The sequence below is a fragment of the Neophocaena asiaeorientalis genome, unplaced genomic scaffold, assembly GCF_003031525.2.
Source record: "Neophocaena asiaeorientalis asiaeorientalis breed wild unplaced genomic scaffold, Neophocaena_asiaeorientalis_V1.1 scaffold40, whole genome shotgun sequence".
NCBI lineage: Eukaryota > Metazoa > Chordata > Mammalia > Artiodactyla > Phocoenidae > Neophocaena > Neophocaena asiaeorientalis.
In genome coordinates, this window is record NW_020185335.1 from 1,470,840 (window position 1) to 1,485,064 (window position 14,225).

The window sequence follows — 14,225 nt, forward strand, 5'->3', positions numbered from 1 at the left end:
GCACTGAGGTGAAGGGAATAAAGGTAATTTCCTGTTGGCTGCGAAGGTGTACTGACATCTACAGCACTTCCCAGCCGAGGTTTTCAACCTCCAATCACCATTTGCTTTTCAGTTTTGAAAAGGTTAGCGTTTCTGTTTCTTTAGTTAATGACTAGACCTCTTGAGCCTCTTGTCTAGTGTCTTCAAGCACCTCGAGAACCTGCCTGCCCAATGGCCCACAAGTCACAGATTTTTAAATAAGGGGGATAACAAGCCCATTTTCTGAACTATGTCTCTCCAAAATTGCCATGTTAAAATCCAGACTGGCAGTATCTCAAAATGTGACCTTGTTTGGAGACAGGGCCTTTACAGAAGTAATCAAGTTAAAATGACCAGCATGACCAGTGTCCCTCTGCGCACAGAGGGAAGACCAGGTGCAGACATGGAGAGGACGGCCATCCACAGCCCTATTCTTGCAACTTTTATCTAAGTTTGAAATATTTTCAAAATACAGTTAAAATTTTAAATAAAAATAAAGATAGAATGAAAGAGAGTCAAGCTCCTGGGAAGCCCACTACAGATCCCGGGGGAGCAGAGGCCTGGAAGAACCTACAGGATCTGGGCAAGAGGGCTGGGATTTAAATCCAGTTTTTAAATGACTTTATTTTACCGTGATTTTCCCTCCAAATGTCTAATGTCCTTGTAATATTAAAGGATCCTGGGATTTGAATCTAGAAAGAATCGTGGATGCAGTTCCTGTCCGACAAGTGGTTGAACAAAGCCTTGCATTGCTTCTGGTGACCCTCATGCTTGGCTTTTACAGTCCAGCCGGTGGAGGGGCCCCTGTGGTTTGGGGATGTGGTCTCCTCTCTCCATCAGCCACAAAGGCTCGCTTGATTTAGCGGGACGGTTCCAGATCAGGCTTCCCACTGACCCATCCTCACCTCCGATGATCTGCTCCAATGGCATCTGTGACTCTGGTAAAACCCTGCTCCCTGGAGAAAGAAAACAAAGCAATTTCAGCAAATGGTAAAGGAAAGGCCTGGCTCTTACTGGAAGCCCACACTCAGCCAGGCTCTATCTCGTCCGTAACTGCACCTGCCTCGCTCTCCCAAACGCAGGCCCATGCCCTGTACAGTGTCTAAACCCTGGGATCTACCCAGGCCTTCAGGCCAGGGAGGGAATCAATTTTAAGTACCGACAGCTCCTGACATCAAGCCAGTGTTACTGAATTAACAGGAATGCCACCAGAACTCCTCGGGCCTATAAACACCATTGCCTTGGAAGTTAATCTTGAATTCCTTGGCACTGTTTGACCTTTGTCAAAAGAGCAACAGGGTAAGCTTCCCCTGCGTTTGGGGTGTACCCCTCGAATGCATTTTCAATGAAGAATAAAGACTGATGAATAGCATCCCCTTGATTTGATACCACATTAACTTTGCCTGGTTCAAGCCACAGGTGGCCCCACTCACTTCAAAAGGGCCTCCAGCTCCCGCTTGACTCTGCCCACCAGGGGCGGCCCCCGGTAGGTGAGGGCTGTGTACAGCTGCACCAGGGAGGCCCCCGCCCGGATCTTCTCCAGCGCGTCCTGCCCGCTGCTGACACCGCCAACCCCAATGATGGGAACTCTGCCTGCAGAGAAGCACACAGCACACTGTGAGGAGGGCTGGGTGACAGGAGAGCCAGGAGCTGTTTGGCTGCAGCCCCAGCCCCCTGCTGAGTGCGGCAGTTCAGGAACCCCGATACCATCACAGACCCGGCGCCTGAGCCACACGTAGATCTGAAGACAGGGACACCAAATTCTTGCCTTGGGTGAGTGCATACATCTCCCTGATGGTTTGCGTTGATAAATCTCGGAGGGGCTTCCCGCTCAGCCCTCCCATTTCAGAGCGCAGGGCCCCCTGGAGGCTGGCAGGGCGACTCACTGTGGTGTTCGTGACAATCAGTCCATCGATGCCCAACTACAGTGTGAGACAGAGAAAGAGCCCCTAAGTCAGGGCACGATGGACTTGAAGAAGCTTCCCCGGGGGTCTGAGAGAGCAGCCGGGCTGGGCGCCTACACCTAAGGCCGCAGAAGCAAGAGCTAGACCAGGCCCCACTCACTATGCTTTCTGGGCAAGTGTCAGAGTGAGCTTCAACGTGATAGTAGCAGCCATCATGTACCAACCGCCGTACGGTTCCCCCAGGACACGGTTTAATCCTTAGAACAACTCAGTCTAGAGTGTCCTGTCCAAAGCCTCCAGGTAGTAAGTGGTGGAAGCAGGATTTCAACCCCGGACTGCCGGGCTCAGTCTGTGTTTGCGCTACTCCCCTATGACACAGAGACCCAGGGTTAGACTGGAGAAAGACAGAACACTGCAGTCTGACCAAGACTGAAGGATGCACGGCCTTAAAGCCCTTGCTGAAGGAAGAGGAGGGAAGAGGCAGGAGAAAAGGACCCATTCAAACATTTATTGAAACGTTTACTTTCTATTCCAGGCATTGCCTCATTTTATCGCACTTCACTTTATTGTGCTTCACAGGTACTGGGTTTTTTTTACAAGTTTCTGGCAACCCTGCACTGTCAGATGATAGTGAGCATATTTTCAGCAATAAAGTTTTTTTTTTAATCTGGATTATTACACCTCAAATGTTTTAATAAAACAGAAAATAAGAATAAAGTATTTTTTAATGAAGGTATGTACACTTTTTTAGATGTAATGCTGTTGTGCGCTGAACAGACTACAGCAGTGTAAACATGACTTTTTTTTTTTTTTTTTTTTTTTTTTTTTATCATGTGACTTGCTTTATTGCAGTGGTCTGGAACTGAACCCGCAATATCTCCAAGGTCTGCCTGTATACGATAAATTACATCCTGACAGCCCTCCATATAACAGAAAGGAAACCACAAAGACTGCCGTCTGGGCTGACCCAGCTGGCCAGGTGGCCTCTACAGGCAATGAAGGGCGTCCCCCGGGCACCGACCCTCACCTCTCTCACCACACTGGCGATATCCTCCTTGTCCTGGGCCGTGAGGTCAGGAGCGATCTTCACCAGCACGGCTGGCTTGTGCACTACCTTCAGGGCATCCCTCTCCTGCAGCACCTAGAGCAACATGGGGCCAGAGATGAGGACCCCCAAGACTGCAGTTGACAGTATAACCGTGACCTGCAGCCGCAGACCAGTGTGTTTTCACACTAGCTGTCAGAATAAAGCACCAGCAATTTCTCCTTTTCAGGAAACACCGCTCTCAATTATGCAAAAGACCCCACCAAGTCAGAGCTGATTCCACTCTCTTGAACCAAGGGATCCCCAAGAGTGAGTCCCTAATGTCATTGGCATTGGCTAATATATCAAGGTTTACTTAGACTTTTGTTCCTAAAAGAGACAGCAAATACTGTCACAAGCACGGTTTAATGAAAAGTCATTCTATTCATTCATTCAATGCGCTAGATGCTAGGGACAGGGTGGTAAATGAGAGATGTGGTCCCTGCTCTCACGGACCCTGTGGGTTAACAGCAGGGATAGATAACTGAGCAGCTGACTAATACTGAGCACAATCAGTGTTATATAGGGAATCAGAGGGAAGCAAGGGGTCCTAACTGGTCCAGGTCTTAAGGACAACTCCTCGATAGTGGATAGCAACGTTGAAGCTTTGCCCTAGAGGATGAGCAGGTAGGACAGGCTGGTGGAGCGGGATGTAATTGCCCACCTTGGTCAGCAGGCGGCGCAGCTCGGTCTTTCCCTGAAGGCTCCTCAGCCCAGCTGTGTTGGGACTGGATACATTCACTACCAGGTAGTCAGCCAAGGGGCCCAGGACTCGAACCCCCTCTGCGTAGTCCGAGGCAGCGTCCACCGAGGTCTTATTCTTCCCCAGGTTTATTCCCAGTGGCAGCCCATCTGTAAATATCACTGGTCAGGATTCTGTCCCCACTCACCGTTTCCTGTGCAACATTTTGAAGCCATCCTTGACCGAAGAGCCCACAAACAGCCTCACAGGCTTTCCAACTCCAAATATGACCTTTCCCGCGCCAGCTGACAAACGCTGACCTATGCACGGCGCTGTTGCCTGCGGGCCAAGAACCGAGCCCTCCACCTTCATCTGCGCAGCTGGGTTTGGGCAGCTCCTAGGATGTTTTACCGCTTTGTGCCCTTTTTCTTTTTTCTTTTTTTTTTTTTTTTTACAGTACGCAGGCCTCTCACTGCTGTGGTCTCTCCAGACACACAGGCTCAGCGGCCATGGCTCACGGGCCCAGCCGCTCCGCGGCATGTGGGATCTTCCCGGACCGGGGCACGAACCCACATCCCCTGCATTAGCAGGCGGACTCTCAATCACTGCGCCACCAGGGAAGCCCCCTTTTTCTTTTTTAAAATTTATTGGAAAATGGAGAAATTAGGAGCGCAAATGCTAGTGTTTAAAAAGGTAGGGCTCGTAAATGAAATACGACTGAGACAGAAGTCAGTAGCATTACACAGGGGCAGCTGTTTACCCTCAAGGGCTGCTTGTTAGACTTGGGTCACGTGACTGGGTGTGCAGTCGTGAAGAAAAAGCAAAATTAAAGGATATGTATAAAATACTGGAAAATATTTTCAATTCTCATGCCTAAAATGTAGAGGCATAACGGTTTTATAATTTCCATTCTCTGAGAAGGGACTCCCCCTTGTAACTAGGGTGACCACACATCTCAGTGCTCCCAGGACAGCCCTGAATACTCCTGTAGCCTGGGCATAATTATTCATGCCTGCATCCCTTCCACTCTCAAAAGTGTTGTCTCAGTTTGCACAGTAAGTAATATGGTCACCTTACCTTAAAATCCAGGGAATTATCACCTGACTTGTATTTTCGACTTTCAGTGTGTTTCTGAAATGTATTTTTCTATGTGTGAAAGCAAGGGCTTGTCTGTACTTGACTTCTCCTAAGATACTACCTTATCTGCAAAGGCTAAAGTATATCCATGGTACCACCTGCTTTTTCCAGCTAACTGGGACGTCCAGTTAGCTCACAAAATGTATGTCAGGTCAGGGAGGATCAAAGAACAACATCCAGTACTGCTAACTACCTTCTCATACCTTAAATGCAGTCACCTGTTTTATCATCAACTTGAAAGTAAATGAGATTCGTGTCACTCACTTCATGGGTGGAAGGGAGGGGAGGGGTTTAGCATCCAGTTAGACAAATTATATAACAAGGTCTCCAAGCCTCCCAAATCAAGTGAAGATGGTTTGGAAACTGTAATTCTTTTCCACACAGGTAAACCGGCTTAATAGAGAATATCACTTTCATGTAGCCAGTGGATCTTTCATTAGTAGTCATTTGCCCCAAATGACAAGATTTTGGAGTTAGACAAAAATTGCTGAATTACTCTATCCGCAAAGGGCACCACAGCTCTTAACAACTCATGTTGCTTGGTATGATGCTAGCACTAAGCTGTCTTCAAGGCTTCCAGCTGCCGGTGAACACTACGTGCAGAGCCCTGCTGTGGGATTTTGTCTCACTCCAACAAATGTTAGCACCACGGTGGGGGGCGAGGAGCGGGCAAGGGAGAACAGGGGAGAAAAGTGGTGTAAGGGGCACTGTGAACAGTTAAAAGAAGGAAAGGGAGACAAGAAGGCAGGAGAGTATCACAAACCATGGAAGTCCTATCATGAACTTCAAAGCCCACAAGTGGCAAGGTCTATCTACAGTATAGCAGGGTCTGGTTCTGCCAAAGCCAGGGAATTCCAAACAAGGTCATTTCCTACTCCCCAAATCAGAGATTGCCAACTGCCTCGGCCCTTTCAATCTTGCGTTCAGAAATGAATCCGGTACCGCAGGTTTTTCTCATCTCACCACCAGGACATCTAATGAGGCTAAACTCCTGGAAGGAGTTCCAGAAAGGCCCACCAAGGAAGATGGCCGCAACGCCATGCAACCCTAGAGGGCACCTGGGAAGGTACAGTGAGGATGGCATGGTGCCAAGACCACTATGTTCACCCCAAGGGACAGCAAGGCAGAGAGCCCCAGGGGATGAGTATCAGCACCTCCAAGGCAGCCTTCAGAAATGCATGGTGTGGGCTTCCCTGGTGGCGCAGTGGTTAAGAATCCGCCTGCAAATGCAGGGGACACCGGTTCAAGCCTTGGTCCAGGAAGATCCCACATGCCGCAGAGCAACTAAGCCCCTGCGCCACGACTTCTGAGCCTGCGTGCTGTACTTACTGAAGCCCACGTGCTAGAGCCGGTGCTCCGCAACAAGAGAAGCCACTTTAATGAGAAACCCATGCAATGCAACGAAGAGTAACCCCTGCTCACTGCAACTAGGGAAAGCCCTAGTGCAGCAACAAAGACCCAATGCAGACAAAAATAAATTAATGAATTTTTAAAAATGCATGGTGTTTCCAAATAAGTCATGAAGGATATTTTCCCCAATGCCGGGAGTAGTTATCTCTGAGTAGGGAAGAGTGTGAGTAATTTTAATGTTCTTCTTTATGCTTCCCTGCGTTTACTAACACTTCTATAATTAGCATTCATTATTTATAATGGAGAAAAAGGACAACAGAGCAGGATGTACAAAGATGGCACCCAAGCCCTGCTCGCATCAACTGCCTATGTGATCACAGAGCAGCCACTCTGCACTGCTTACTTCCAAGCTGTCCCAGTTTGACACAGGTTACATAACGAGGCAGGAACTAAGTGTATCTTTGCTCAGTTGTGAAATTCAGTTAAGAGCTTGGAGGGTGTGATGGAGCCAGGAAAATTCCTCTAGCAGAGGAGCCCTGAGTTCCATACTGTTTTTTCCTATTGTTCAATCATGTTCATTTCACTAGGAATGTTCCTGACTTTCTCCCACAAGTTTCCTTCCAACAACTGAAGAACAGCCCTCTTAGGCAGGCCCCCTTTACCTTCTGTGAGCCTGGCCTGCGTCTGCTGTCTGGCCCGTAACCTGTGTTCCACCACTGAGAGTCCATGACTGTTGAATCCGTATCTGTAGCACAGAAGAGCGTTAGGGAGGAGATAAGGTTAGAGCCCTCAGGCAGAAAGCAAAGACTCTGGAGGGATGGCTCCATGGCCATTTTCAACATATATTTATGATGTAAAAACCAAAGAAAAAAATCAGAGTCAGTTCTTAGACTTCTAAAGTCTAAACACCCCTGGAAGTCCTAGAGAACTTGCCAGAACACCATCAAATACAAAGGGAAAGATTAAAATTTGCCAACAAGCCACTTAGCCAACTAGCACTGTAAACAGCCCAGACCTGTCTGGACCTAGCCCACTCCTGCTTCCCACCCAACGGGGCCCTCACCACTCTGATGACCCATCCTCCCACCTCCCGCCTGTGCCCCACGAACACGCTTCCTGGAACCCATCCTGCCGCTCCATTCCCCCATCCTTTCTACCTATTAAATCTCCCTCTTCCTGGCCCAAGTCAAATGCACCCTCTCCTCCTTGCATAAAGCTCCCAGCCACAAATGATCCCTCACCTCCTGGCATTCATGGAGTGCTTTGTACCTATCTTTCTCCTAGCTTGAGATGTACGTATATGCTTCAGTTCCCCTACTGGGTTCCAGTCTTCTCGAGGACAAGGGACACATCTCCTCCCTCACCTGCCACTAGACACTCCGCAAAGGCTGGGCCTCGCCCCTCTTGCTCATCTCTACGTCCCCAGCCCCACTGTGGGTTGTTGGCCTAATGGCCATCCCCACTCCCTTCCTCCTTGCCTGTGGAACCCAGCTCCCCTGACACGGGGTGAAAATGCCAATGACTCCTTTCCCAGCCTCGCTGGCAACTCAAGCATGAACTTGAGACGGGGCTTGGTCACTGAGACACAAGGTGATGCCTACCAGGGAGCTTCTGGGAAAATATCTCCCCCCATATCCATACTTCCTTTCCCTTTCTGCTCTCTGATGTCCTCATGCGAGGACGTATGCTTGCAGCTGGGGTAGGCATCTTACAAACGAGAAGGGAAGGCCCACAGAGGTTGGACCAGAGTACTGACGCCTGGGCTCAACCAGGCGTTGGGGGCAGAACCCTGCCGCTCAACCAACCGTAAAACTGCCTACTTCACCCGTTAACAAACGCCTATTGTTTAAGCCACTTTGTTACTTGCAGCCAAAAACACCTAACAGATACATGTAGTTGCTGACTCATGTTCATTCAGCACCCACCCTGTGCGAGGCAGAGCAGGGAGCCTGGGCACACAAGTGCTTGGAGCTCAGGCCCGGCCCTCTTGTGCCACTTCTCACCCGCGGGACTCTGCCAGGCACCGTCTTCCTGGTACCTGCAGTTATTTGTGGCAGCTGAATCATCAACAAATATCTTTTGCCCGAACACTCTGAAGATATTGATCCCAGCTTACAGGGGAAAGGTCAATAACTCGACGTCTAATGCTGGAAATTTTCCTCGAAACAAGCACGATGAAGCAGGACGTGCAGCCAAATAAACCTTCCACACGTCAGTCTCCCAGGAGGCCCTTCACGATCCCAAAGGTGCCTACCAATGCCCCCAACGAGGCTCTCAAAACTCTGTTACCGAAAAGAAGGAACTTCTTCGCTCTCTGGGTTAGCTGCAGTGAAAACTGCCCAGGGCTTACAAAGAGAAGGGCTTTACACAGTCTAGAAGGACCTCTCTTCCTAAAAGCAGCCGTCTATGTTGATTATTAAATTTCCCAATTACTAAAGGCTGGAGCTGTGCTGTCAGGTGCAAGAGCCACTAGCCATGTGTGGCCACTGAGAGCAAAGCCTGGCCAGTCCAAAGCAAGAGTGCCGTAAGGAAAACATGCTGGATTTCGAAGACTTGGTACAAGTGGAAGAAGGTAAACAGCCAGTCATTTTTATATTGCTTAATATTAAAATTATGATAGAGTATATTAAGTATTTCTAATTAAGTAGTATAATAAATAACTGTTACAAATAATAATTAAATAGAATATATTATTAAAGTTTATTGCACCTGTTTCTTTTTGCTATTTTATTGTGGCTACCAGAATATTTTAAATTACATATAGGGCTCATATGATATTTCTACTGGACAGAGCTGGGCAAGGACACTGGAGTAACAATGTGGAAAAAGCACAAACTCTAAAGTCAGATAAGCCAACATCCATTCCCAAGTTCTCCCGCTTCTGATCTCGTGACTGTAGCTAAGTCGTGTAGCTCTCTTAACCTCATCGTGTATACGCGTTAAACTGAAATCATGAAACCTGCTTTTACGCCCGCACAGAGTAGATGCTCAACATGGTTCCAGAACATTCCAAATGACAGAAAAATGTCCACACTGTATGGCAGAAAAAACACCCTGAGTGTCCTGCTGGGGAGAAGGCTGCTCACCTACCTGTTAATGACAGCTTGGTCCTCAGGGAGGCGGAAGACCCTGGGTCTGGGGTTTCCTTCCTGAGGTTTTGGGGTAACACTGCCTATCTCAACAAAACCAAAGCCCATCTTGTAAAGTCCATCCACAGCTTCCCCGTGCTTGTCAAATCCTGCAGCGATTCCTACTGGATTTCGGAATTTATGGCCCAGGACTCTCACTTCCTAGGGAGAAGGAGACAAAGTCACAGGTACACAAGGCCACGTTGGTGTTTCTCAAAGCGTGGTCCACGGCACGCCTACATCAGAATCACCTGCTTGTTAAACAGCAGATCCCAGGGCCCATCCCCGGACTAAGGAATCAGAATCTCTGGGGGAGGGTGGGGAAGAATGGAACTCTGAGGGAACCTGTTTTTAACAGTGCTCTCCAGGTGATTCTGATGCCAGCCAGAGTTTGAGAACCATCGGGCTTTATCATCACTGAGGAGAAAAACAGTGTTTCCACCATGGGTTGAGCAGGAGACAGGTGCTGCCTTTTCCAATTACGGTGAAGAACCGTACTTTCTTATCCACTATTTAGCCCCTAGATGGTGCTATTCTGAAACAGTCAGGCAGCAAAATCCTTGAATCTTAGTAAGTCAGCGACCGCTGTGTCCCTCCTCAGCCAGGTGATACCAAGGCCCAGCTGCGTCCTCACGACTCCAGTGCTCGACCCAGCAGCACTGATTGCTGGGCCCCAGAACCAGGCTGGGCTGGAAGCAGGTTCTTCCCTGGCAAACATGGGGCGGATTCCTGATTGTTCTCTATGATGAAAGTGACTGGGGCCTAATTACTGTCAGGTCTAGCCTAACTCCTGAGGGACTTAGTATTTGCACCCTGATCTAGCCAACAAATCTAGAAGCAAGATAACTACGTTAAAATGTGGGAAAGGAATCGGGATATGGTAAAGTCAGCAGTTGCCAACAGAATCGTCACTGTCAGCTGATACGGCAGGAAAGCCTGTGCCAGGACTAGCAAGGACCTCCAAGGGCGGCGCCATCTGGCCCTGGAAGCAGGAGGAAGCAAGGCTGCCCCACGGAGGGCAAGAAGAGATGGCAGTGAGTGTGTGCATGCGGTGCCTCGGGGACTGGGAGGCTGGGAGGGTGGCCACACTGGGGCCCTGGGGGCCATGCTCCAGGACGGGTCTCTAGGCCCCGGCTGCCCAACAGGCTCCCTGGGCAGCCTTCAGTCCTCAGGCCCAGAGATGACCGTCAAATGGGGCTGGCACCAAACCAGCGCATCTGCGTACAGGTCTCCCCCACTTTTCCGAAGTTCTCTTTATGCCACTTTGCTTTTACGAAAGACCTACATTTGTACCTGTTTTCTCTAACCAACAGGAATCCAAAGAGGATTTTCACTTTTACAGAAAAAGGTGCCACGTGTGCTCAAAACTGCAGGATGGGAAGTGAAAGGGATTCTAAGACAAAAAGGGAAAATATAGAGAAGGCCCCTTTGATTGCTAACAGTGACCCTTCCCCAAAGAGGTCTGAGTGTGTTTTCTTCATGTTCACATCATTCTAATGTTCCCCATTTGGTAAGAAGTCTCCTAAATGGAAACTGTCTGGGCTTGCACGAGGATGTAGATTCTAGGAGGACGTGGACTCTTGCACTTTGTTCGCTGCAGAAACCCCAGCACACAGAAGAGTAAGGGGATACGGTGGGGCCCCTGTGTTGAATGCAGGACGGAATGAGGCTGGGACAGGAGTCGTATGCTTTCCTCAAAGGGCTTGGCTAGACATGCCTACATCACATTAGATGTTAGTGATGCTGGCATGCTTCCCTTTTCAGCAGAGGTGAACACTGAGCTACCCGAGACCTCCGCGAGGCAGGATGGCGGCTAACGGACGGATGCTGAGCCAGACTCCATGGGTTTGATTCCTGGCTCAGCCACTTCCTAGCTGTGCGCATTTGGGTAAGTCACTTAACTACTCTGCACTTCAGTGTTCCTGATCTGTAGATGGGGATGACGGTTTGGGGTGGGGGGCTAATTTGGGACTCTGGTTTTCAAAAGGATCAGCCCCAGCTAAATAAATTAGGGAACTTTGACCTTGACCCTCGTGTCTATCGCACAAGGTGTTACAGGAGTACCTACCAGCATGTCAGAGTCTTGAAACGTGGCACGAGGAAGGAGCCCCAGGGAGGTGACGTGAACAGCCAGCCTGTGGGCTGCCTCGGGGTTCAGCAGCCCCTGCAGAGCCGGCATCAAGTGGTCCGCGTAGAAACGTTCATCCCCCGTGGCCGTCAGGTAGGAGGCGAAGAGAAGTCCTCCGCCCCCCAGGATCACCATGGCATCCTGGGCCCGCTTCTGGAAAAAAGAGCCAATGGGGCCCCCTCAAGGCTAGGCTGTAGCACCTTCTCTGAACCCTTTACACGACTTACACACACACAGAGGACATAACATGCAGTGATGTCCGTGGCCTTGTGCTAACGCTGGTCTCCTTGGGTTCTTGCTCACGTATTGCCTCCACAGTCAGAGGCTGTATCTGCACTTCTGCTGACACGCCCTCCTCTAGCCCTGAAGGACTCCAGGCCAGGGATTTCAAGAGGGGTAAGGCTTCCCTGGTGGCGCAGTGGTTAAGAATCCACCTGCCAATACAGGGGACATGGGTTCAATCCCTGGTGCGGGAAGATCCCACATGTCGTGGAGCAACTAAGCCCGTGTGCCACAACTACTGAAGCCCGCCCACCTAGAGCCCGTGCCCTGCAACAAGCAAGCCACCACAATGAGAAGCCCGCGCACCGCAACGAAGAGTAGCCCCCACTTGCCGCAACTAGAGTAAACCTGCGTGCAGCAACGAAGACCCAAAGCAGCCAAAAATAAATAAATTAAATATTAAAATTTTAAAAAAAACTTTAAGAGAGGCAGTATTGCCCCCTAGGGACATGTGGTGGGCACCCAGAGGAGAATGTTAATAGATTTAGTGAGCAGGAAGTCAGTAAAGTCAGAACGGTCCCTATCGTGTGTGACTTTTGAACATCCTACTGACATTCACTAGGTAAAAATATCTGTTCATATTATCTGAGCCTAGAAATGCAAACTCTGTTTCCCCACATAAACACAATCTCCTGTGTGGTTTTCATCTGTATTGACTTTCCAGGAATGCAATTACCTTGTAGATTGAGGGATGACTATACTGTTTTGCACAGAACATTACCAAGAATCACTCACCATTTCAGAAAATCCATGTGGAATGGTTCAGTGCTTTGCTCAGATGTTTGACAATAAAACATTCCTGTGGCACTAGAATTTCTAAGTAGAGGCTTAAACACCTGACTCACTATCTAGGTGACTCATGCCCTAATACTTATGGGTTGAAATACATATTATTTTATTATAAATTTACTTCTCCTTTATATTCCAGTTAGGACATTATGTTGACTTTTAAAAATTATATATAGAAAGATTACATTATACATAAATTCCACTTCAGGATAATAAAGAGGGTTGCAAAAAAAATTTTTTTAAAGGAGCATCAGGTCTTTTTTTTAAATTTTATTAAAGTATCATTGATTTACAATGTTGTGTTAATTTCTGCTGTACAGCAAAATGATTCAGTTATACATGTATATATTCTTTTTCATATTCTTTTCCATTATGGTTTATCACAGGATATTGAATATAGTTCCCTGTGCTATACGGCAGGACCTTGCTGTCTATCCATTCTACATATAATAGTTTGCATCTGCTAGTCCCAAACTCCCAATCTTTCCCTCCCCCACCCCCCTCCCCCTTGGCAGCCACAGGTCTGTTCTCTAGAGAGCATCAGGTCTTCTTGGATCAAGCTCAAACATCGCTCATAATACTTTTCTCTAATTATCACTGCCCAATGCTGAGTCCCTCACTCATTCATTCATTCAATCATTCAGCACATAGTGACTGTGCACTCAAGGATGGGCTCCAGACCGAGTCCCTGCCTTTACAAGGAGTACAACCTCAGAAGGAGACAGAAATCAATGATCATGCAAACATATAACTGTGACAAAGCTATGAAGAAAAAAGTGAGAGAAGAACCTAACAATCAAAGAGGTAGAGAAAGGCTTCCTTGACTAAGTGCCTTAAAGCTGATATTCAAAGGATAAATAGAAGTTAATTAGGCGGCAGGGCGGGGCGGTGTAAATGCGCTCTCCACTCTTGGCGGCAGAGGAGAATGAGATGCACCCAGGTGATTTGAGTTTCGTTCCCTGAACAAGGAAGTGACCTGATCGGATTTGCCTTTAGGGTCACTCCTAGCCGTCAACATAGATCTAGTATTCATTTTTCTCGCTTCTCCTCCAGGAGACTGTAGGAACGCCCCTTATGTTGATCAACAGATTTCTGAGCGCCGTTACAAAGACCCTGCCCTAAACTTTTATCTAAAAGGGCTGGCACCATGTTTTACTGTAATTTCATTCCAGGTTGGATGCTGCACACACTGCTAGGCGATCCTGTGTTCACTAAGCGCCCTGTGCCTGGCTCAGTAAAGGCCCACGTGCGCTGACACAGATCGGCATCTACTCCGTTTACACGTCCGTTTACACAGTGACCACGTACATGTGTAAATGCACACGCATGATCATTTGCAGGTGTCCCCAAAGACACACAAACGTGCCAAAAAGGCCCACCCTCTCGGAGCCACCTCCCGTCCACACCTCGCCCAGGCTAGCCCTCCCTCCATCCTCGCCCCGCCTGCCTTCCCGCAAGTTCTCTCTTCGCCGCTGCAGGGCCGCACCAGCTGAACTCACTTTGAGCTGTCTCCACGCCATGCTCCTTCCGCCACTGGGCCCGCCTCTGTCTCGTTTCCATTGGAGAAGATGGCGGTGACTCTCTAGTCTCCGCCCCTCCAGCTGCCGACTCACCAATCGCTGGGCAAGAGGGTGGGGCGGGGCCCCCTCCGCGGAGGGAAAAGCCCCGCTCAGCTCCGAGAGGCTGGTTGGGCGCTCACGCGCGGGCGCGATCCCCATGTGCC

The 14,225-nt window shown here is 48.9% G+C and overlaps 1 protein-coding gene across 4 annotated transcripts; it reads right to left on the minus strand.

The window, feature by feature from the left end:
* Positions 1-622: 622 nt before the first annotated feature.
* DHODH (dihydroorotate dehydrogenase (quinone)) lies at positions 623-14,043 on the minus strand. 4 transcript variants are annotated; one of them, XM_024735771.1, is made up of 9 exons: positions 14,002-14,043; positions 11,372-11,584; positions 9,266-9,465; positions 6,838-6,920; positions 3,671-3,858; positions 2,950-3,063; positions 1,787-1,940; positions 1,452-1,611; positions 623-974 (listed from the first exon to the last, which is right to left on the minus strand). In XM_024735771.1, exons 1-9 carry the CDS (start codon positions 14,020-14,022, stop codon positions 920-922), a joined length of 1,188 nt encoding a protein of 395 aa, XP_024591539.1. In that variant the 5' UTR covers positions 14,023-14,043; the 3' UTR covers positions 623-919. The 4 variants fall into 4 exon arrangements, with proteins under 4 accessions (XP_024591539.1, XP_024591540.1, XP_024591541.1 ...); XM_024735772.1 differs by having other exon boundaries at positions 2,959-3,063; positions 14,002-14,028; XM_024735773.1 differs by having other exon boundaries at positions 1,905-1,940; positions 14,002-14,028.
* Positions 14,044-14,225: the final 182 nt, after the last annotated feature.